Source organism: Lycium barbarum, chromosome 8 (genome assembly GCF_019175385.1).
Source record: "Lycium barbarum isolate Lr01 chromosome 8, ASM1917538v2, whole genome shotgun sequence".
NCBI classification, from domain to species: Eukaryota; Viridiplantae; Streptophyta; class Magnoliopsida; order Solanales; family Solanaceae; genus Lycium; species Lycium barbarum.
Window position 1 is genome coordinate 106,272,210 of NC_083344.1, and position 24,799 is coordinate 106,297,008.

Below are 24,799 nucleotides of genomic sequence, written 5' to 3' on the forward strand. Positions count from 1 at the left end.
TGGACCAAATTTACTTTTCTTTTCCGTTATTTAATTTTCATTTTTTGAGTCATTTCCGAATTTACTTTTCTTTTCCGTTATTTAATTTTCATTTTTTGAGTCATTTCCGAATTTGGAATCCGCGACCAAACAATTTCTATCGAACATACACCTTCTTTATGAATAGGTATTATTGCACATGTTAATTCTCCAATTGGTTGGCTATAGCTTCATAGGCTTCACCTCATTTTTGAGACACCAAAATCTGCAAACTTTCTCCCCTCATCTCTGCATTATGTTTTCCAAAACAAAGTAAGTGTCGTGTGATCTGCTCTATTTGTTGAGTTCGTTGAATTCTGCAATTTCAATTGCCAATATTGCAGAATAATATTTCATTCTATCGTGGGAGGAATTAATCCAAACCTTGAACAATTTTGAGGGAATTAAATTCTAATAAAAATACAGTTTTATGTTGGGATCGAAACTTTTATTCTAACGTTTCATGTTTTCATATGCTAATTTCTTAACATAGGGATAACAATTTCATCGAGGAAACTATTCGATTGTCCTTTCAATTTGGTTTGGCGGTTTTGGCTGGCAAAGAACTAAAACATTGGCTAGGAAAAAATAATTTTCTGGTGAAGCTCCATATTTTAGGATACTAGATGTGCGTTGCCCGTGCTAGGCACGGGCGTATGCCCGATGATATTCTTTTCATTATCAGCACAACCATAAGATTACTAAAAAGATTTAACAGGTAATGAGAAGACCTTTCCATACAACATAATAAAGCTTCATACTATGTACATTCAATGACAAACAAAGTCCTACAAAGATATACTAAGGGGAAAAGATAACAAACACAAATTGTTATACTTTTTGTTGGATAAAACGTCAATCAAAAGCAGCCATTTCCTCAACTGACTACCTGCATTTTTATCCTTCATCAACGGCAACCTTATAATACACTTGATGCCTATCAATATTATTCGCAGTCACACCTATCAAACCATGCAATCCACCACTTCCTCCAACACAAGTACATTCATATGTAACATGATAAATAACCTTGCAAGCCTTGCCTTTGACTCTCATTTGGTCATATGCTGCTTCAGTCTTCGAATCAAGGAAAACAAATTAGAAAACTAGCATGCATTGAAACTAAATATAAATAGACGCAAGCCCTTCAACGGCTTAAAAGCTGGACAATCACTCAAGAAGTCATGCCTTTAGAGAAGCTTAATCCTTTGTTGTTTTGAGTATACTTCAATTAATGGTATGAAGCACAAGAAAGATCTAAGGCACAATTAATCTATAAACAAATAGAACCCATTTTATATTATTCCAATTTAACTTTTATCCAGAACTAAATAGACAACCCCTAGAACATTCATAGATGAAAATTGCTTAAAACAAACTTTAGTAGCACATTTGCAGTAGTAGAAAGAGATATAATCTTTCTAAGCTTTAGAAAGATTGCTCATTAGCTAGATCGTTTTTAGTAAGGCTCGTGCTAGGCGCTCACCTCTTTTTGGCTGAGCCGTATATTAGCAACAATCACGAGTCACACATCCTGCCGCTTCAGAAACCTGTGCCTTACATTCAAAATTATGCAACCACATATTCCAACTAAATGGATCCAAAATATTTGGTAATGTCATGTATTAAAATATTAAAATCCATTGCAGTTACAATCTATTAAAGGACAAAAATTGGTGAAGTAGAGGATGCATTCTTTTTTATTTTGCGCAGTAGAGATAAGTTACAAATTAAGGAGTGTGAGAAGAGGAATCAATACAAAAATGATGAGACAAGTTGAATAAGGCTAACTGACAGGATTCAACTGCACCTCTACTAAAATTGTACATGCAGAAGGCCAGCAGGGTTTAGTTGTTCTTTTTTTTTTTTTTTTTTTTTTTTTTTTTTTTGGCAACGAACTAAGATGCGTTACATAAAGAGACAACAATGTTGCACAATTCACAACTGAAATTTGTAGTCTGCATCAGTTAACTCACACCCGACAAATGTTAACTTGAATGTTAATGATGTATCTTAAGGAAACGTAGGACCTTTTCCTATGCATAATGCTCTCATTTCTAAAAGTGGAACATAGTGAAAATGCCATTAGCAGAAAATTTATGGTGTTGAAATGCTAAACAACAAACTTCAGCAAAAAATAGAGAAATTGTGATGCATAGCTATATAAAATATCAAATGGACCTTCTGATATGATCATAAGCAGAAGGCAGTTTACCTGTATCCCTCCTTATTTAATACAATTTTTTCTTAATCAAGATTGGCTTGGTCCTGAGTCCACGCTAATAAAACTGCTTATTGAGAAAAGTTAGTCATTGGCTTTTTCCTTATCCGTGTTAAGAGAGCTAGTTTTGGAGACAACATCCGTTCGTAAATTTGGGTTGATCCAAGATAAAGTAATTTACCTAATTTCACAAATGATGCAAGTATTTCTTAGCCTATACTATCATCCTAAAAAGCTTTAGTCAAGATGCAGAAGCTTAGCTTCTTTCATGATTATATGAAAGATGAATTGGTGAATTAGCCTTACATACATCTAAAAATGTATCACTTTGGCATCGTAAAGCTAACTAAAGTTTATCAAGCCAACAGAGTCTGGTTGGATTCTTGTAAACTATCACTTTTGCTGCATTACGAGGTGGTAATACAACATGTAAAATTCTAAAAAGTTCATCTTTCTCAACTGCAAACTGTCATTCCCTCAAGATAATATAGAACCAATCTTTTGTGACTGATCTAGTGACCTTTATTTCTATTTACTCATTACCTGCCATAAGGCGTTCATAAGGAAGCCCTGCGAAAGAGGAATTTTTCAATGAAACTCAAGATAAAAATAGAAAATGTAGAAATTTACTCACCACCAAAGTTCATTCCAGCATGAATGAACAACACTGCGAAATACAACACAGAATTAGAGCAAACATATTAATTTCAACTTTTTAATCTCAAGAAATAGCTAACACATGCAGCGCAAAGAACGATCTGATGAAAACCAAAGAAGACCATACCCCAAATTTTTGTTTTAAAACAGGATCAAACACATGAGAGAGGAAAATGCGCTCAGCCAAAAGGAAAAAACTATTTTAGAAGTAAGAAAATTAGCATATACTTCTTGCTTAAAAATATTGCTCGTTAGTTGGGCTGTTTACAATAAGGCTTGCGCTAGGCATGCATCGTTTGTGGTTGAGCCATATTGACCTATCGTATCTTGCTAATGTTTATTCATATCACATGGCCTGTGAAATTCAATTTCTACTCAAACTGAATCAACTCAGAGACTATGTTTTCTAATTTCTGCTGGCTCCAACCTGAGAACTTTGTTCACAATAGTATAAAATAAATGTAGGCAAATTCTAAGTCAAAATTACAAATGACCTGGTTGTTATAAACTGATGTTGATTGTAATAATTTATTGCTACACAAATAAATCAAAACTTCAGAAGTCTACAAGGTGTAAACTGCAACGAATTCAAACTTCCGGCTTCATTATCAAGAGTTCTTTCTTATATTAGAAAACATACTCCAGCCAAAATTAGAACAAACTGCGTTGTCGTTGGGTTTTAGGGAAAAAAACTAAGGTAACTCTTTTTTTCTATTTCCAATGCTGAACATTACCAAAATAGTAGACCAAAACTTAAGTGCATTACTGACCTTTGGAAATTTTGTTCACGGAGCCTCCCGTTGTTTTCATTGAGTTCCTCTTAATACAATTTGAGATCTATGAAATCAACACAAAATGGCGAATAAATATATGCATCTGCAAAATCAGTTAACAAAACAGCCAAAGGCTAAAGAGAGCGACGCAGCCCCCTCAAATCTCCGAAATGTCGCCACCTCTCAGAGAATGTCCATTGAGGAAATTTGGAGAGAAAAAAGAAATTTGACACCCAAATATTAAAAAGAAAACATGCATTGTAAAATCAATTGAGAAAGGAGCAAAAGGCCGATAACTCTAGAATAGCCATAAATGGTTTTTGTACCTTACCAAGATTGTGGTTGTAATACCACCGCGAAAAGAAAAAATATAAAACAAAATCTCTGATCTACCTTACAGTACACACACTGTCGTGATCATTTCCGCTTTCCACCAAGCTACAAAATAAACAAGCATTTGTTAGAAGCAAAACTTTATAAAGCAAGACAAGAAAATAACAGTGAACTGAAAAACAAAAACTTAGAATAAAGTGATGAAAACCTAAAAAATTGCCTTCTGAAAACAGAGAGAGGAAGAGAGAATAGACAAACAAAGAAGGATCATGTTGTGGAAGAATAAATTGAAAATTCCAAAATGCCCCTGACGACGAAAGTGAGTGAAGGCTCACTCTTATTATATAAAAAAAAAATAAAAAAAAATAGATGGCCGGAGCCCGTGCAAAGCACGGGCGAATGTTGTTATATAAAAGTGGTCTGACTTTTGGAACGTACTTCCTTATTCGTTTTGTAGGAGTTTAACTAAAAAAAAGGAACCAATACCATCAAGTTAAATATTACTCATAACATAATATGCTTCATATTGTGCGGAACAAAGTTATTTTATTACATTGCCAAGCTTGCTAGAAAGAGGAAAGTTGTGAAATTGTTGATGTTCTTGGTGTAAGCGGGTACGATCTGGATTCAATCAGTTGTTGTCGGTTGTGGAAAAGAGAAGAGAAACTTGTACAGTATCCCGATAAACCTGCAAATTGTGATGCAATGTTTAAGGTATACCATCAATCTTTGAGAGAGTTGTCCAAATTAAAAGGTGAAGAATGAAACCAAAACCAAGTTAATTGAGTAGCAATTATCTAAAGGAAAGGAGATAATTGAGCACATTATATTAACCATTAGAAAAATAAATGAGTGCTCAAATTAAAAAGTTGAAACAAACGTGTAAAGAAATACAGACAGAGCTGAAAGATAATAGGAATAATTGGTTGATAGGAAACTGGAACTTAACACATTAAGTTGGAAATGTTTTACACGTGAAAGACCAGAAGAATGAAAAGAGAAATGTAGAGATTAGAGGAAAGTAATGGTAAAACACCAACCCTTGCAAAGCAAAACAGAGGTAAGCACAATATTATTGAACTAAGGGAAGCTCCCTGCAAATTTTCAAGAAATAGAAGCAGCAAAGCAACATACATATTATGTAAAAGAGATCTGATTTCGAGAAAGATAATTCCCTATTTGTTTTAATTGTTTAGTAGGAGTTAAATAAAATTAATGTAGTATGCCTCATATTATGTACATTCAATAGTGGAACAAATAATAGTACTACATTGTAAATGTAACTGGACTGTAGCAGTGATTGTTGGAAGCACGTGATTCATCTAGGTATTACTTGAAAAAGGAGGACCAAGCATGCGAAGTTACAAGTCACAACTAATACATTCATTTTGTGAAGTCAAAAATAAGATTATTGTTAATTTGCTTTAATAAACTTTAAATTTTATTCTTTAAAGTGATTTCTTTAAATACATGCTAGATATCAAATTTTATATTCCATTCTTACAAACATTGAAGTATACCTTCATGCCAAAATATATACTGATCGTATATCTAAAATTAGGCAACTAGAAAATCTCAGACTCAACTAAATAGAAAGCATGGCATCTTCAATAGACAAGTAGATGAATGTGTACCTTTACTTGAAGTAACATTATATGCTGACTTGAGCTTTAAAAGGGAAGAGACACTCTTTTGGTCTGACTTTGATCTGCATCAGAGATAAGGATGATGTTGCAGTAGAAAACTTGGTGGCATACAAAAGAGCTAAGTCCATAATTTTTTTGTGTGTAATATAAGGAAGAAGCAGAAAAGAAATATATCATTACACCAACCGTGCCCATGATGAGCATGGGGTTTTCTCCAACATCGTTGTACATATAAGATCTAATATTGGAATTTTGTGGTGGTTCTAATTGTGTTGTAACATTATCAAAAGAAAAGGAAATATCATGCTAGAAAGAAAAAAAACAGTGAGATTGTCAATGTTCATGTAGGTAGTCCAACTTATGCATGAGTTATGCTACAATTGGGTGAAATCTGAACTTTAACAGCTGTTGGCAACACATATCTCAGCTGGGTCTCCACCGAAAAAAGAAAGGCAAGAATTAGAATTGAGAATGTTGAAAGTGCAATCAAATTTGAAGTATCACTTTAGTTAAAGTTTGATGCTAGAAGTCTCTACTGAATTAGAAAAATACCAAAAGTAATGAGAAGAAAAACTTTTTTTCACTTTGCCCACACACTGTAATGCCAGCTAAAATAATCACCAGTTTACCATCAGTATCTCTGCTGGAAAAAAATCTCTAGCAAACCATAATACCTATGGCAAAATACCCAAACAGTTGAGGAGGCACATAAAAGATTTGAGGAAAAGTAAGTATACCATAAGAAAGTTGAGCCAAGAATTCCTTTTAAAAAAATGCTAAGCAATTGACCAGAACAGGTACCCCAAAAGGATTTGGACACACAGCATACTGATTAAAGCCTTTGGTGTAATGTGCCCTCCCGAGATTTCCTAGTTAGTGTTTCATGTTTGTTGGTTCTTCATCATACATGGATGGTGCTCCTATCTATTGTACTTTTGGTTCCACATAATATTTAGCAAAAGGCCATAAGATACCGCAAAAATGCGAAAATCTCAATTAACTGTTTATGTATCAAAGTGATAAGAGATATGATATACAAATGTTCTTACAGTCACCTTCTATATGCACTCGACAGATGACTTGGTAGACCAAAGAGATATCCTTACCTCCTAACATTGCTAATGACTGGTGTTGCTTTGATGCTGCAGGTGATTGCTAATAGAAAGGGGTTGTATTTTAAAGTTCTAACCTATTAATCATTAACCATCGGTTCATTTGAAATAAGCAACCATATATGTATTGGTAGGGATTGAATTATTGTTAGTGTTAAGGTTCTATAATGAGTATCTTAACTCCAGCGCATAGTTCTTCATTCTATTTTTATTAATCTTTTGTTTTAAAGTCCCTGTTGTTGTTTTCTTCTCCACTCTTCTCAGAGTTGTTCTTCTCAAGTTGTTGTTTCGCTTTTCAGGTTAGCTATTCCTTCAAAGATGTTCCTCAATATTGCATCTTCAGTTATTTGGGATTTAATATTATGTCTATGGAAATTGATACTTTTGACTTTAGATAACACCTTTTAATGTTCTTCAACTTTTGGAATCTATGCTATTTCGGGAGTTGATATTCACGTACGAACTACTCTGCATTGGTGTATAAGCACTGAAAAAGAGGTTGTATGTATTTAATCTAGCCTTATAACATAAGGCATAAGCACAGGATCTCACAAGTTCTGAGGTTGGAAAAGGAAGAAGGTGATTTTCGTTATACATAAAATAGGTTAGAACTTTAAATACATACAACCTCTTTTTCAGTGCTTATACACCAATGCAGAGTAGTTCGTACGTGAATATGTACCAAATTAGGTAAACGTCACTGGTACTTTTTTATTGGAATTTTACTACACTTTTAATTAGGAGTTCCTAAGTTATACAGTTTAACAGCAAACCACAACAATAATAAACTTAATCATATATCTACAACAAACAGAAATTTACTATGAAAACAACAATAGTAAGGATAACAGTATACCTGCATGATTAGCCCGAAGGATAAGTACGTAGTAACTCGAAAACAAAGGAAGCCCAAATTTTCTCTTGACCAGCACTTCATTCTATCATATATCTGAGATTGTTGTCTTTGTGATGAAGCAACATTCCCTAGCTAGCATTCATAAATGGACAAGTAACAAACAGCAAAAAGTTTTCAAGATTATCACTCTTGAGTAATAATTAAAAAAGAGCAAAATCATTGAATCTAACAACTATCTTCTTCAGAGTTTCTTCTTCCTCTTTTTTTTTTTTTTTGTCTGGGGGGGGGGGGGGGGGGGGGCGCTAAAAGTTGATATTAGGGGTTGGTCTATAGTTGTAGTTAGATGTTAATACCATTGTGTATCAAATTAGTATAAGCATATGCATGTAATGTACATTGGGAACAAAGCCTACTAATCGACTGACTTTTTAACAAACAAGGAATTGTATTGAAATGGAAGGAAAAAAAATACATATACTGATAGAGAAATGCTTCTCTTTTTTTTTGCAACAAAATGTAGAAATAAAAGGAAAAGTTAGAAGGCAGGGAGGTTCCAGATACTATTACACACACCTGAGCAAAGAAAGACAAACTTCTTGCATATCCCGAAAGGAATTGCTTCCTCTTGTATATACAGATCTTCACACAGTAAAAATGCTCCTTTTTAAGCAAGGTCTCAAACGTAATTTTTCAACTACCCCAGTGAGTCCTCAACCATGACTACATTAGTAACAGACCTAGCCTTATGTTAAGTTTAGTTGGTTTATCAAAGTTACTATTCTTATATGATATTATTTGGAGATAGAAATCTTATTAAAAAAATTATAGTTGAAGCTATCCATTCCAAAATGGAGCAAACAATTAAAACTGCTTAATAAGTCTAGATCAACATCTTCAAAAACCAAATAATCATCATGACAATCAAAATATAGTTGACCATAAACGGTCTTGGAAAACTTGCAGTATCTTAGTTTGCATACTCTCACTTAACATGCCATGTTCATTCAGAAGCATTGTAACATAAAAGGAGATCTCTCCAAGGGAATCAATGTTGAGGAAAAACATTTATCTCCAGTAGATTTTGTAAAACCCAAAAGAAGAGAAAGCTTAGCTCTTTGAAGCCAATACCATTGTGAGGCCACAAAACTACAAAGCATGTCGACTGGCATATGAAATGTACAACCAGCTAATAAGATTCCTTCAACTGTAGTCATACCAAAAATGATTTTTCTAAAAAGATAGCAGAGGGTTCATTAAAGATAGCTCTATTCTCATGCTATACATGTCATGCTTTTAAAGTACACTTTCTAATACCAACTATAAAAGCTACAAAATCACAACTTTAAGTTGTGAAGCAGGAGCAGGCAAAACAAATGCATAATATGGGCAAAATAAAGAGAAAATCATTTGTTCAAAGTGGAGACTTACATTGGAATTTCATAGAGGACGAATTGACAGACTAAATCCCTAAAGAAATAGGGAAGATCGCCCCTCTTTGATCTTAGACAACACAGTTGTTTGAAGCTCCTGTCTTGAACACAGTCATTGCTTCAGTTGAAGGCAGAAAGATAGTAATATATGAAAATAAATAAATAAATAAATAAATAGAGTCAAAGAAATAAAAATTCAGAAATAAGAAAGTAGTAAATTGGGCAAAATAAATTAAGATTAATTGAATAAATGTAATTTTTATTACCTTTGTTTGATGGATGTATATGTTGTTGGAACATGTAGTTGCAAGACAAAAAAGTCAAAAGCAAGCTTCAAAACAGAATTGATTTCCCTACAAAAGAACTGTTTAATAATAAGAATGAATAAATTTTAGTTGTGGTTGATGTTAAAAATTTGTAAAAAGAAAATTGTGGAACATTTAAGTAATGGAATAGGGTAAATAAGTTTTGATATAAATTACCTTTGTTCCGCAAAACGCAAATGTGATTGCAAAAAAAGGTTATCCTGCAAATGTGTTTACTAGAAAGAATGAAAGAGGGTATAAAGATATAATATAAATATATTCATACAAGGAATAAGAAAGAGAATTTTGTGGTGACCTTTATTTCTTTTTTACTGGAGTTGTTGGCTCCAGTTTTTGTTTCAGCTTGAGCGAGTGACGTCGCTCAGTTGGTACTTCTGTTTCTTCATCAAAGGAAACTAAATGTTTCTTTTTCCTTTTGTTGCCTTCTTCAATGTCAGTTTTTGGTGATTCAAGGACAGAATGCACCATTTTTTCTTTTTCAGTGCAAGACAAAATGTACAATTTTCCAGATGTTCCTTGAGAACTGCGGGAGAATGATTTTTTCACTTGAATTATGTAAAAGTTCTGATTTAGCTTGCTTTGAATATTCTGCATTGGTAGCAACTCATCCTGGGGAGAAATATATTTTAGCTTTTTATTTGATCAATTGAAAAGTGAGATTGTATAAATTATTCAGTTAGAATGCTCACCTCATTTGAAGCAAGGGCGTAAATCTCATTTGTGGTAAGGGATAATAATTTTTCTACTTCTTTGTCCATAATTATCCCAATTATTGATCCGGAAGCATCTTGGAGATTTACATCAAATCTGCACCTGCAAGTGTATATGTGCAAAAGATAATATTTTTTTTGTAGGAATAGAAGGATTGTGGTAAATATTGTATTTGGACGTATGTGTAAACTTAGAGATAAAAATACCTGGGAATTAACATATTTTGTTGCTTACAAGTCATACACAGAAACTTTCTTTTTATTAAAATTCTGACTTCTTGTTTGCAATTGGGACATAGTAAAACATAGCAACTTTTGAGTTTCTTTGGAAGTGATACTTTTGCCTCAATGGAGAAGGAATGCCCCTGCATTAAAAAGGAAATGAGACTATTTATTATAATGATAAGTATAGGCAGAAATTATGAATTATGTAAATAGAAATTATACTAACGTCCTGTTGTGATTGAACATTTGCACTTGGGATTATTTGTTCATGTACTGAAACTCTGATAAGAGATCCAGATTCAGATGTGCTCCTCAGACTGAAAGAAGCAAGCATTTCTCTGTTTTCTGAGACCCTATTCGAGAAAAAAATTTAAAAACTTTAGGATAATAATAATTAGGAAGAATCAAGCACAATATAGATTGGAGTAATGCGGTACCATGTGTGCAATTGTAGGCATTGGGAATAAGGGGGAACAATTTGTATTGTGGTGTTAAATTTTGTTGTCAACGATGTACCTACATTAACAAAGTACAAAGTAATATATCTATATTAATTGCAATAATATTTTTTTATTTATGAAATACAAACTTACGTTACTAATTTAGCTTACCATTGTACTTGGATACCCCAATACGCCTGGCAAAGATAATAGGACGTTTTTGGAATTTGTCAAGGAGTTTCCAGCCTTCGTCCTCAATAATAGTTTCTTCCCATAGTGTGAAGGTGAAAGCTTGTTTGCTGGTTACATTCAAAAAGGTAAATACGTCGTATATTTTTAATTGTAAAACAATAACGATTTTGAAAAATTTACGAATGCACTTACTCAGTATCGATGAGAATGACTTCTTGCAATCTTTTTTGGACTTTTGCAACAAACCTTGGCGGGAACCAGCGGACAACAATTGCGAGTATATCTATTGGCAAAACAATTTGTATTTAATAGATGAATGTGTCAAAAGTTAAACTGAAAAGAAGTAATATAACCATACTAAATTCTACGTCCTTAAGCTGCTCTTTGGTAGACTGGGAGGCCTGATTGTTGATGTCTTCAAATGATGTAAGATTCAGCTTTGTGGGCGGTGGCAATTCATCCTCATCTGGATTATCTTTTTCAATTGGATCAACTATGGTTTTTTTGTCAATAATCCACTCAAATGTATGCAAGGGTCTTTCATATCTCAAATTTGGTACTTGTATGCGCGCACCCGTTATCAAATAGGTGTGGAACAACTTGAATATATCTTGATAAGAGGAGATTTCATCACCGTAAACAATAGGTTTTATTTGGTCTTCCTGTGAATGATTCATAAAAGAAATAACGAAACAGATTTACGTAGGCAATGTAAGTAATTGATTCGAAAATGTTATACATACATAGACATAAATAATTGATTTTGCTAGAAAAAGGAAGTACCTGTTCATCTTGAAAGATCATGTTCAAATATTTTATCTTTCGGTGAGAACCGTCTCCTGGTTTGCATATATCCACAACTTGCACTTTACAGGCCCAGTCTGGTATTTCAGGAGTGATTGCATATATACCAAGTCGTTGTGTCATTTTATATCCCCTGAAAAATAATTAAAGTGGGTTAAACAATGGAATAGTATGATAAAGGAAGTAAGGTTGATGAAAAATGTAAATGCAAGTAATAACTTACATACGTTATATGAATAGTTAGTAGCTTTTTGAAAGTCCTAAGAGAATGCTTTATGGATGATTTCATTATATACTATATTATAGGTAGAATGATCATCGGGATCGTCTACTGTTGCGGGTCGGATTAATATTTTTACACAGTTTGAACTTTTTGCTCTTGATAAAGCAACATAAAGTTGACCGTGTGAAAAGACAGGTTCACGTAAATAAATTCCTACGGAATCTAGTGTCTGACCTTGAGCTTTATTTATAGTCATAGCAAAACATAGTCGGATAGGAAATTGTGTTCTTTTAAATTGAACAGGCAATTTTTCGTCTTGTGAACATAACAATGGTATTCAAGGAATAAAAACATGTTTACCTTTAAAGTCACCACTTGCAATTTTAGCACTAATAAAGCAGGAAACTTGGATCGTTGCAAGAAAATCTTATGTTATACCTCCAGCTTTGAGGTCCCTGGCCTGTGATTGGGAAGCAAGAACAAAATTGTTAGCTATAGAATAAAAAGAAGATACAATTACCCTAAACCACCCTAAAAATGTGCAGGGAATAAAAAGAAGATAGAATTAAAATTTAATTTTACATAGCAATCACAACTGTAAGGTAGAACCGATAGTTAATATTCACAAAATAGGATAACAAAAAATAAGCCACAGCCAACTTGGGAATAGAATTTAGCATTTTGGTCTATCGCTCTAGTAGAATTATTAAGTCAATAGAAGCTGCATCAATAATGCCAAATTAAAACTCAAAGAAACTCAGATATGATCATAGAGTAGATCAAATGAAGACTCTAAGCACAATTGAAATAATGAAAATAATAGTACTTATATTTTTGCTCTATATGCAGAAAATGTGAAATTGAACCATTGATCATCAATAGCTATGCGTTTCTCAGAAATAAACTATTTTACTTTTCCTCTATCAATCCATTGTCATTTAATGTGATTTTACACGTATTTAACGACCGATTTTTGTAAATATTTCTTGGGTTTCTTCATACTTGCAATCTTCCTCATAGATGAAGGGATAAACAAAGCTGTAAGTATGGCTCTCTAAAATTTCTTGTAGATTGGCTACAAGTTAACAGAAGAGTTTTCTTTGACATGAGCCAATGCCGTCCCCAAAGGAATCCTCCACAATTTTCCAGGTATTCAAGTTGCACATTATCCTCATACTACATAACAACAGAACAAAATGATCAAAATTGTAGAATTATATGATATCAGGAAAAAGACATACTATACTTACAAGTATATGATGCTATAACTTGTCTAGAAAAGTGGCTTGGATACAATAAACAAACTCAATAAATAGATAGAAAGATAATGATTCATTGTTCCAGAGCTATTACAAATGGTCCATTTTGGTACTCAGAAGTTGGTCTTTACAGTCCTGTAGATTCTTTGAAAATAGTTGCTTTCACGACAATCTGTAAGTTTTACATATTTAAGTCCCCCAAAGACTTTTAAGCAATCCAAACAGCATCACATATAATGTGACTCCACAAGACCAAATATCTTCCATCTTCACATCCAAATAATGACACACATATATTGAAGTATAAGTCAATAAATTAATGCATTAATTGAACTCGTCTTCGAAAAGTCATTATCATACCTTTTCGGGTCCGTGGCATTTTGCACCCTTAATGTGTGCTCTTTTTTTCAACTTGCACCCTATCCTATTTTTTTTTATGATTTAAACCCCAATCTCTTTATTTCCTTGCAAAATAATAAATTCACCCTTTTTATAAATTTACCATGAGGGCAAAATAGGAATACAAATAATATATCTTTTTTTCCTTCAATTTATTTATTTTATTAGAACTGCAACAACAATAAATTTTATTTTCAAAGCTCTTTTTTATTTTTTTATTTTAAGTGATATTTCTCTATCAATAGTTGCTAAACATTTGGAGTTCTTATTGTTACAAGTTTGTCGCTTTTCCTTTATAATTTAATTACTACTAATTTATAAAGGAAAAACGACAAACTTGTAACAATAAGAACTTCAAATGTTTAGCAACTATTGATAGAGAAATATCACTTAAAATAAAATAAAATAAAAAAGAGCTTTGAAAATAAAATTTATTGTTGTTGCAGTTCTAATAAAATAAATAAATTGAAGGAAAAAAAGATATATTATTTGTATTCCTATTTTGCCCTCATGAAAAATTTATAAAAAGGGTGAATTTATTGTTTTGCAAGGAAATAAAGAGATTGGGGTTTAAATCATAAAAAAAAATAGGATAGGGTGCAAGTTGAAAAAAAGAGCACACATTAAGGGTGCAAAATGCCACGGACTCTACCTTTTGATAGTACTTTTTCTTGATAAGACTCCTGCTGCAATACAGGCCGGAGTTCCTATTGCAGATTCGGTTGGAAATGCAAAGCTACAGAATAAACAATGAAATACACCAGTCAGAAACTGAACTAAAAAAGAAACCAATCCCAAAATAGATCATAGTTCTGGTTCATTGCCTTTCTTTTTGTTTAAGGTAAGTAATTTTATTAATAATGGGAACACCTCCCATATACACAAGGTAATACCGAAAAATAGATAATCTACATAAGAACATGATTCTCTATGAAAGAGACCTGTTTATCTACAGTAACAGGAATCTTAAGATGCACCAAAGAGCTGGTTGACTGCCTTGGAATAGCAGAAATGCATATTTTCAGAAATCGTGTAGAGCTTCCATCTAACAGTCTATTCTCAAGCTAAGATATGTAAAAAGTTACTGCTGATAATAAGTCTCTCTCCTGCTTCTCTGTAGCTCCAGCTCTACTTTCTACATTTGAAATAACCTAATCAAGCATAAGTGTCTAAAATATGAAAAGCAACTCCAAAAGGCAAATTTGCACAGCCTATAGAATTATGAGTACTGATATACTGAGATACTGGTTCAGTTGAAACTAATTTTATTTGACTGTTCACTTGGGCGCAACCACTTAAATGATAGCTGACCTCATTTCTTTGGAATCTTCGAGCTAAAACCATAATGCCGTAACCATCTCTTTCTATTTATATGAAGTGCTTGAGCAAGATTTCCCTTGCCTCTCTGTTTTATGTAAAATATGAATCGATCTTTTAATGGATGACATCTACTCAAATTCATTAGACAACTTTTGGTAGAGTTAAAGAACTAAAAATAGGATACTCCAGCGGCTCAAACAAATTTAGTTAATTATGCTCATATATACACAAACACACGAACATACAGACCACAACAATGAGCAGAAACTGTAATGAAGATGAAACAAAACAACAAAATAATATCAATAGACAACCGCAATTAAAAAACTGCAGAAACAAAGGGGAAAGATTAAAATTGGCATGCGTGAACTGATGAGTCGTGAAATTATGCGATATTCGACGTTAATTCCTTAAGCTTTTGTGACTCCTTAAGCACTTTTGTTGTTACTTTTTTGTGTTTTTATGTTGTTTTGTAGGAAAAGATGCCCGAAGAGTATAACGGAGCAAAACGGACCAAAATAGAGCAAAAATAGAACAAATCAACGTTTCTGGCACCACATGCTAATAGCATGTGGTGCAGCATGTTGAACATGCTAGCAGCATCTGCTGCCAGTGAAAATGGCACCATATGCTACTCGCAGAGTGCAGCATATGGCGCAGCATGTCGCACATGCGAGCAGCATGTGGTGACAGAGAAAATGTCACCACATGCTACGGTTTTGGCACCACATGCGATTAGCATGTTGAACATGTGAATAGCATGTGGTGCAGCATGTTGTGCAAGAGGGTATTTTGGTCCAGATTTTGTTCCCATTTTTTGGAATAATATAAATACTCTTTTAGGGTTTGTAATAGATTATCTTTGGCAGTTTTTCATCAAGTTTGGAGACTAGTTTTTACACCACACTTTGGGGTTAAAGATTTGAAGATTTGGTTGAGTATTTCTTAAACCTTTAATTCATTTCTTCAATCCCTTGCTTTGTATTGTATATCTAAGTGTGTAGTATTTATTTCCATAACTTGAATCTCGTTTATGAAAGTATTCTTGATTAAAGTTTGGTTTGAAACTCTTGTTATGCTTATGTATTGAATGATTCTTATTGCTATTGAAGTGGGTCTTTGTTGATTTAATTAATCTCGTTCTTGAATGTTTCCAAAGGGATTAGCTAACCCTAGGACTCACCCATTTACTTAGATTGAGCTCGGAAGAGGAAATCTAGGTTGGGAAAGATTAATTAACAAGAATTTGGGTCATTAAACTCATCTAATAACTTGAGCTCGGAAGAGGATAGTTACTTGAGGTTAAATTGGTTGTGCTTGATATCACACTCTAAGACTTGGAAAAGCTTAAAGTGAAATTCATTGATTTGGTTGGAAGACTTTCAATGAGATTGTAGAAACCATTATCTATTAACATAAACCCGCTCTTAGTTGTGAAATCGTAAAATACGTTGGATCGTTACTTGAGTGTAATATCCTATTATCCATACTTGTGGCCATTGATCGTTTTACTTGCTTTCTAGGTTAGTTTACATTTCCGCATTAGTCATAATCTTTCTCAAAAACCCATAATATTATTTATCGTTTGGCTTTAGCTTAGTTGGTGAAAGTTCCTTACTTTCTTAATCGCCTAGCATATTGTTCCCTGTGGGATCGACCCCGACTCATAGTTGGGTAAATATATTGCATACGACCGTGTACACTTTCTCTTTGAGGAGTGTATTTGGACGTTATCAAAAATGGCGCCGTTGCCGGGGAACAATTTGCAAAAACGGGACAGATTTGCAAAACTGTCAAAAGTGGACAGTTTTGCAAAAACGGGACAGAACTGCAAAAAACGGGCAGAACTGCAAAAACTGAAAGTTGGGGCATATTTTGTCATTCTTTTGAACTTGGAAGAATTAGAGGAGCTACAAAAAGAGAGCTTGGGGCAAAACATTATCATCTTTTGCCATTTTGCAAGCTTGGAGGCTAGGGTTCATCTACACCACACTTTGAGGTTGAAGATTTGAAGATTTGGTTGAGCATTTCTTAAACCTTTAATTCATTTCTTCAATCTCTTGCTTTGTATTGTATATCTAAGTGTGTAGTTTTCATTTCTATACTTGAACCTTGTTTATGGAAGTATTGTAGGATTAAAGTTTGGATTGAAACTCTTGTTTTGCTTATGTATTGAATGATTCTTATTGCTATTGAAGTGGGTCTTTGTTGATTTAATTAATCTCGTTCTTGAATGTTTCCAAAGGGATTAGCTAACCCTAAGACTCACCCATTTACTTAGATTGAGCTTGGAAGAGGAAATCTAGGTTGGGAAAGATTAATTAACAAGAATTTGGGTCATTAAACTCATCTAATAACTTGAGCTCGGAAGAGGATAGTTACTTGAGGTTAAATTGGTTGTGCTTGATATCACACTCTAAGACTTGGAAAAGCTTAAAGTGAAATTCATTGATTTGGTTGGAAGACTTTCAATGAGATTGTAGAAACCATTATCTATTAACACAAACCCGCTCTTAGTTGTAAAATCGTAAAATACGTTGGATCGTTACTTGAGTGTAATCTCCTATTATCCATGCTTGTGGCCATTGATCATTTTACTTGCTTTCTAGGTTAGTTTACATTTCCGCATTAGTTATAATCTTAATCAAAAACCCAAAATATCATTTATCGTTTGACTTTAGTTTAGTTGGTGAAAGTTCCTTACTTTCTTAATCGCCTAGCATATTGTTCCCTGTGGGATCGACCCCGACTCATAGTTGGGTAAATATATTGCATACGACCGTGTACACTTTCTCTTTGAGGAGTGTATTTGGACGTTATCAAAAATGGCGCCGTTATCGAGGAACAATTTGGCATATATGGGTTAGTTTGGGATTTAAGCTAACTTGCTTTGGTTCAAACTTTCTTTGCTTTATTTTTATATAAAAAAAAAAAACATGGCATCTTGGAATGAAAATGGGTTTGATGGTTGCAATCCATATTTTGATGACCCATGTCCATATTGTGAAGGACCCCACTTTTGGCAAGATTGTGAATATGCTCCCGGGAGAGAGATGTGTGCACCGTCTCAATCCTATGATGAGAGTATTTGTAATATATGTGGTGGTCAAGGTGGACATTGGGGTGATTGTCCCAATTATTTCGCTTCCCCTCCCCCAAGTTTTTCTAACGAAAATGCTAGTTGTGCTTTTGAGCTTGATAGGGAAAATGACATGGCAAATGAAGGACAAAGTGCCGGATTTGAAGGCATCATGGCAATGCTCCAAACATACTTAGATCGAGAAGCTAAAATGGAGGAAGAGCGAAAGCTCATCCAACAATCCATTTTAGAAAATGGAGAAGCTATGAAAGGAATGAATGATCCATTTGAGGATGCCAATTCCTCAATTGTCATGGAAGTTTCTACTCCTCAAAATGAATTGGTTGAAGAAGAGATTTCAAATTTTCAAGATGAGCCCGAAATTTCTTGTGACCACAACGAAAGTTGTGAAATTGAAGAAATGGTTCAACTTGAAGAAGAAGAGCAAAATCCTGAAGAAGAAATCTCCAATTCTCGAAAAGAAGAAGTTGAGGAAATCTTGAAAAGCATAATGGGGAGGAATGAAAAATATGGGCAAGTCTTGACCAAATTGTGGGAAGAAGTTCAACATGGAGATGATGAAACTGTCCAAAAGGTATATCTCACCATGGATGGATTTTTACAACAGTTGGACGACTCTCACAATGAAGAAAATCTTGACAAAATGGAAATTTTGAGCCAAGATTGGCTAATGAATCAAGCTCAACAACTTGAAGCCTATGGAGATCATCGTGAAGGCATTTCATGGATGATGGAAGAATTTCTAAAAATACATGTTGAGCAAAGTCAAGAAGTGGAGCTACTTGAAATTACTATCCAAAAATTGGAGGCCGAATTGAAGGCAAAGATTGAGGCATGTGATGCTCAATATCAAAGGGCCGTGGATTGTAGTTTTGAGTTGGTTTCCAATGAAGAAGAGGTCAAGATCGATTTTCATGAGCTAATGGTAAATTGCCAACCGACCAATCCAAATATAATGCAAGATGCCGAAATTGAAGAAATGATACTAGAGTTGCATAAAAAAATTCATGCAATGGTTTTTGAAGACTCTAGTTCATTTTTGGGTGAGGATGTCAAAATTCATGCAAATTTGGAATTTGAGCGCGTTGGACCTCATTCCAACCATTTTTCAACATTATGCTTGGTTAGTGAAATGGAAGTTGAACTAACCGAGCCTATGGAGAATTTTGGAGATGAAGATCAAAGCGTTTTCATTTTGAAGTTTGCTATGCCAAGAAGACAAAAATGGCATGCCTCACTTACGGGCCAAGAAGTGCAAAATGCGACACCTGAGAGTTGGCCTCTTTGACTTACTACCACCGCCTCACGAGCATCACCGGAATCTTGATTCAAAGTTGGGGCGCAAATTCATATCCTCCAAGTGGAAGGAAAAGTGGTAAAGGTAACCGTCGTGCCGCGACGTTAACTTAAGCGCTTGGTGGGAGGTAACCCATCGTTTTAAAAAAATTTAAATCGTTTTTGAAATTTTATTTTTTAGAATAGTTTATTTTATGGTTTTTGACTAATCTGCAAAGTTTCAGAATTTTTGGAGTTGTTTTGAGCATGTCGGATACCCGGACAGCCCCCAAAACCAGTAAAAGCTGCGAAATTCTTTTTTTTCTGGTGTCATAACATGCGATTCGCATGTCATACATGTGAATCGCATGTCGCGTCGCATGTCATACATGTGAATCGCATGTCGCGTCGCATATGGTGACAGTAACTAAAAAAAAAATCCTGGTGACATCACATGCGACTCGCATGTGGGGTCACATGTCATGCCAAAAAAAAAAAATTTTTTTTTTTTGTAGATTATGTTTTGTTTTGATTATGTGCAGCGAGGACACTGCAATGTTTATAGTTGGGAGTGGCACGTGGTTGCGCATTATATTTTGAAACTTGCTCAAAATTTTTGAAAATTTTGTTCTTTTGACATGTTGTGGATTAGTCACTCTTATTATTTTATTTTCTTTGAGGAAAAATATGAAAACTCTTGGTTTGTTTGGTACTAATAGAGTTAGTCTCTTGCATGAGAAATTGAAATGTGAATACCTCTCCAAATTGTTGTGAAAGTTAAAAAGCAAGGTGCATAGGAAAGAATGATCTTTGTGACAACTCTTTGGCTCATTTTGTGACTCTTTACCTACTAGTGTGTTGACTTTGGATTATGAGATATTGCACTAGTTGTTCTTGCTTGGCAAGTGAAATTAATCCATCTTGACTAGTTCATATGCCATGTGTGTGAGTGTTTGTTGAATAAATCTTGTGTTTACTTTTATCATCTAGAACTTGCCCGGTTAGTCTTTCAATATTAATTTTGATTATATTGGTTGGAGAGATGACCTTGGGCTATCTTTGTGATTTTTGAAAAAGCCTCTTTAGCCTTTCTAGCCTACCATTGCATAAATAATATCACTAGTAACCCCATTTGAGCCTACGACCTTTTCTTTTGTTGCCACATTACAAGTCTTTACCCTTTTTGATGAAGAATCTCTCTTTTGAACCTTTCCCTCCGTGAACATGAAATTGTGAATTTGAGGCCAAAAGCCTAAGTTGGGGGTGTTAGTGTTGGTTGAGAGTGGTGAAGGTTGGTGTTGTGGAAAAGTCAAAAGAAAGGAAGAAAATTTGAAAAATACAAAAAGGTTGCAAACTTTTTGTGCAAAAAAATAAATAAATTAATTAAAAAAAAATTGAATAATTGGGGAAACTAGTATGCAAAGGAAGGAGTGATGTTTTGAAATGAAGAAGAAAGTGGACAATAAGTATGTGTAGTGTTCAAGGAGGGCGTAGTCACTTGTATCCCAAATACTTATCCTACCCTTCCCTAAGCCTACATTACAAGCTTAAAAAGTCCCTATGTGATCTCCAACTGAATGTTCTTGAGTTAGTGATGATTGAAAATAAGGGCAAGCTTATGGTGTAATATTTGTTAGCACTAGAATTTCTTTGTTGAGTGTGAGTGACTTTGTGTATTTGTCCCTTGTGTTGTTGTTGTGAATATAGTGATTTTGGGGCTTTCTTTCTTGTGAGGGCATATGGATTACGATAGATTGGTGATGTTGAAAAATTCAAAGTTGAGTCAACTGAGCATATCTAGTAAGCTAGTAGTTTTGAGTCACTTATTGAGGCTTGAGTGTCGTTGCTTGATTGTTTTAAATCTCTAATGCATTCTTGAAATTGTATTTTGAAACGAGGGAGTTATTTCGTTGAAGCTTCACATGCTTGTAGCCTAATTATTGGTACCAACCAAAATCATGTTTTTGTGCTTAAAATGGATCCTCATTGAGATTTTTGTTTTAGTTTGCTTGAGGACAAGCAAAGATTTTAAGTTGGGGGTGTTGATGAGTCGTGAAATTACGCGATATGCGACGCTAATTCCTTAAGCTTTTGTGACTCCTTAAGAACTTTTGTTGTTACTTTTTTGTGTTTTTATGTTGTTTTGTAGGAAAAGATGCCCAGAGAGCATAACAGAGCAAAACGGAGCAAAACATACCAAAATAGAGCAAAAATAGAACAAATCAACGTTTCTGGCACCACATGCTAATAGCATGTGGTGCAGCATGTTGAACATGCTAGCAGCATCTGCTGCCAGTGAAAATGGCACCATATGCTACTCGCAGAGTGCAGCATATGGCGCAGCATGTCGCACATGCGAGCAGCATGTGGTGACAGAGAAAATGTCACCACATGCTACGGTTTTGGCACCACATGCGATTAGCATGTTGAACATGCGAATAGCATGTGGTGCAGCATGTGGTGCAAGAGGGTATTTTGGTTCAGATTTTGTTCCCGTTTTTTGGAATAATATAAATACTCTTTTAGGGTTTGTAATAGATTATCTTTGGCAGTTTTTCATCAAGTTTGGAGACTAGTTTTTACACCACACTTAGGGGTTAAAGATTTGAAGATTTGGTTGAGTATTTCTTAAACCTTTAATTCATTTCTTCAATCCCTTGCTTTGTATTGTATATCTAAGTGTGTAGTATTTATTTCCATAACTTGAATCTCGTTTATGAAAGTATTCTTGACTAAAGTTTCGTTTGAAACTCTTGTTATGCTTATGTATTGAATGATTCTTATTGCTATTGAAGTGGGTCTTTGTTGATTTAATTAATCTCGTTCTTGAATGTTTCCAAAGGGATTAGCTAACCCTAGGACTCACCCATTTACTTAGATTGAGCTCGGGAGAGGAAATCTAGGTTGGGAAAGATTAATTAACAAGAATTTGGGTCATTAAACTCATCTAATAACTTGAGCTCGGAAGAGGATAGTTACTTGAGGTTAAATTGGTTGTGCTTGATATCACACTCTAAGGTTTGGAAAAGCTTAGAGTGAAATTCATTGATTTGGTTGGAAGACTTTCAATGAGATTGTAGAAACCATTATCTATTAACATAAACCCGCTCTTAGTTGTGAAATCGTAAAATACGTTGGATCGTTACTTGAGTGTAATATCCTATTATCCATACTTGTGGCCATTGATCGTTTTACTTGCTTTCTAGGTTAGTTTACATTTCCGCATTAGTCATAATCTTTCTCAAAAACCCATAATATTATTTATCGTTTGACTTTAGCTTAGTTGGTGAAAGTTCCTTACTTTCTTAATCGCCTAGCATATTGTTCCCTGTGGGATCGACCCCGATTCATAGTTGGGTAAATATATTGCATACGACCGTGTACACTTTCTCTTTGAGGAGTGTATTTGGACGTTATCATGAACAAATTCGAAGAATCAATTACCAAGGAACTATCTAAAAGATTATGAAAACCAGCATATATAGCAACAAACAAAGAATACAAAAGAATCCTCAAATTCCATACACAACTGAGACAAACTAAAATAACTGGAATATGAAAAATATAGTTTTGAGGTTGTGGAATTCAAATATGTTATGAATTGCTTTCTTTGTTATGCCCAAAGAGCAATTTTCTGGACAAATCTCATCTACCATTATCACTAATTTGCAGTGAGTTATAAACAAAGAAAAGAACAAAGTTATACCATGTCATAGGTACCATACACACTCCCAAGGAATCATGCTAAATCATCCTTGTTTTGTTTGTCCTAATCTTAGCGGATAAACTCACAAAAGAGAAAATACCTCATCGTATATAGCACAGTGTGTAAATCACAAAAAAGACTTAATAGCTAAGCATAGCATAATTTTAAGAAGTTTAAATATAAATGCTATTCTATATAATATCACCAAATCTATGTAGCCAAATAGAAATTGCAGCAAATCACAAAATGACCACATATGCATACTCCAATAAACTTCAAAACTAAAAATGAGATGATCAGACCATTTTCTTGTTTTCGCTCCAACCCGTAGTTTTGTTTGTTTGGATCACGTTTACTGGATATGTATATGAAGCACACGCTTCAGTTTTTATTTGCTTCTAAAACCACAAAACAGAAAATATAGGATTTTTTTCAACCTAATAATTACAACTGTTCCTCCTATCTATTAACAGAATAATGTCATCAAACAACAGCCAAGAAACTGGAAACTATTAGGAGATGTTGAAAGAAAATTTTCAGCAGAAATTGAGCGATTTTCCTCCTTCCTTTTCCACTCTTCTCTTTCTTGCTCTACATCTACTGTTCATTCGCACGGGGGTGCCAAAAGAAGCTCCATTAAAACTTGAGTAGGCAGGACCAGAGATACAGAAATAGACTCAATAATCTGTTTGCTCACCCAAATCACAACTACATTCACTCATAACAAACCTTCCGAAACTCTATCCCTTTCTCTACGTTGAGAAATTTGAAAAGAATTGGTACCAAAATGGAGACAAGCTTTACCTGAAATTGGTAGACCCGGGTTGAGTTTAAAGAAGTGTATACAAGTGGGACAGATGTTTGGTTATTGATAGTAGAAAAAAGAAATTCATATTTACGTAAATGCCGCCTATGCCCGTGCGCACGGATTATAGTGTATCTATGTATATGTAGTTGTGTTTAGATAGTGATAATATATATATATATATATATATATATATATATATATACACACACTGCGTTCAAAATACGATTAATATAACATTGTAGTTTGTGCTCTGTATCTAAAACTTTATTATATTCATGTTTGCTACGAAAATTTATTAATACTTTTTAAAAGAGAAGAATTGTTTAAAAGAAAACTATTTTCCTCTCTTTGAGATAAAATAATAGTAATATTTAAGCATCAGTTAATACTTTCAATTTTAATTCGATTACTTTAAAAGTGTAAAATACTTATTATTTTTTATTAAATTTTGATTTGTATAATTATAATTCAAATTGTTAAATTAATTTTACATGTTTAAAACGAAACAAAGTAGAAATTGATTTTTTATTTAAACGAAAAAATACTATTTTTTAATATTTGGTAAATATTCTCGGTTTAGCTCATTTTACTTGTCATGTTATCTTTTGCATGGTTTTTTAAGGAAACGTGAATTAGAATTATAATTTGACTAATTTACCTTATTCATTATTTGATCTTCATTTGATATTAATCTCTTTTCACATTTATTAGAGTAAGAATAAAAATAAAAAAGTAATTAAATTGTATCTTATTTTTTAAATATATAAATTTTAAGTATATTTATTTTAGTAAACATAACAAATAAATGACATGGCGGAATAGCAAATACAACAATTAAATATTTTGAAGAAAAGTAATAATATGGAGTCCATGTTTTTTTGCTTGCAATAATTTCATTTGCTCTCACTAATGGGTTAATATGCATGTGGCAATGAATCCACTATTATTGACTTGATGGGGATACTT

At 33.7% G+C, this 24,799-nt stretch overlaps 1 protein-coding gene across 17 annotated transcripts; it reads right to left on the bottom strand.

The window, feature by feature from the left end:
• Positions 1-728: 728 nt before the first annotated feature.
• LOC132606539 (uncharacterized) lies at positions 729-23,846 on the bottom strand. Of its 17 annotated transcripts, XM_060320096.1 has the most exons (22): positions 14,277-15,308; positions 12,327-12,426; positions 11,723-11,876; positions 11,298-11,601; positions 11,132-11,222; positions 10,919-11,046; positions 10,745-10,823; positions 10,534-10,660; positions 10,290-10,447; positions 10,062-10,185; positions 9,668-9,981; positions 9,529-9,572; positions 9,313-9,410; positions 9,045-9,164; positions 7,617-7,744; positions 5,637-5,710; positions 4,211-4,690; positions 4,063-4,107; positions 3,667-3,733; positions 2,874-2,906; positions 1,505-1,568; positions 729-1,095 (listed from the first exon to the last, which is right to left on the bottom strand). In XM_060320096.1, the coding sequence occupies exons 3-11, from the start codon at positions 11,864-11,866 to the stop codon at positions 9,670-9,672; spliced, it is 1,467 nt and encodes a 488-aa protein (XP_060176079.1). In that variant the 5' UTR covers positions 11,867-11,876; positions 12,327-12,426; positions 14,277-15,308; the 3' UTR covers positions 729-1,095; positions 1,505-1,568; positions 2,874-2,906; positions 3,667-3,733; positions 4,063-4,107; positions 4,211-4,690; positions 5,637-5,710; positions 7,617-7,744; positions 9,045-9,164; positions 9,313-9,410; positions 9,529-9,572; positions 9,668-9,669. The 17 variants fall into 17 exon arrangements, with proteins under 17 accessions (XP_060176079.1, XP_060176075.1, XP_060176078.1 ...); XM_060320092.1 differs by having other exon boundaries at positions 1,505-2,906; XM_060320095.1 differs by having other exon boundaries at positions 3,667-4,107.
• Between the last annotated feature and the right edge of the window lie 953 nt (positions 23,847-24,799).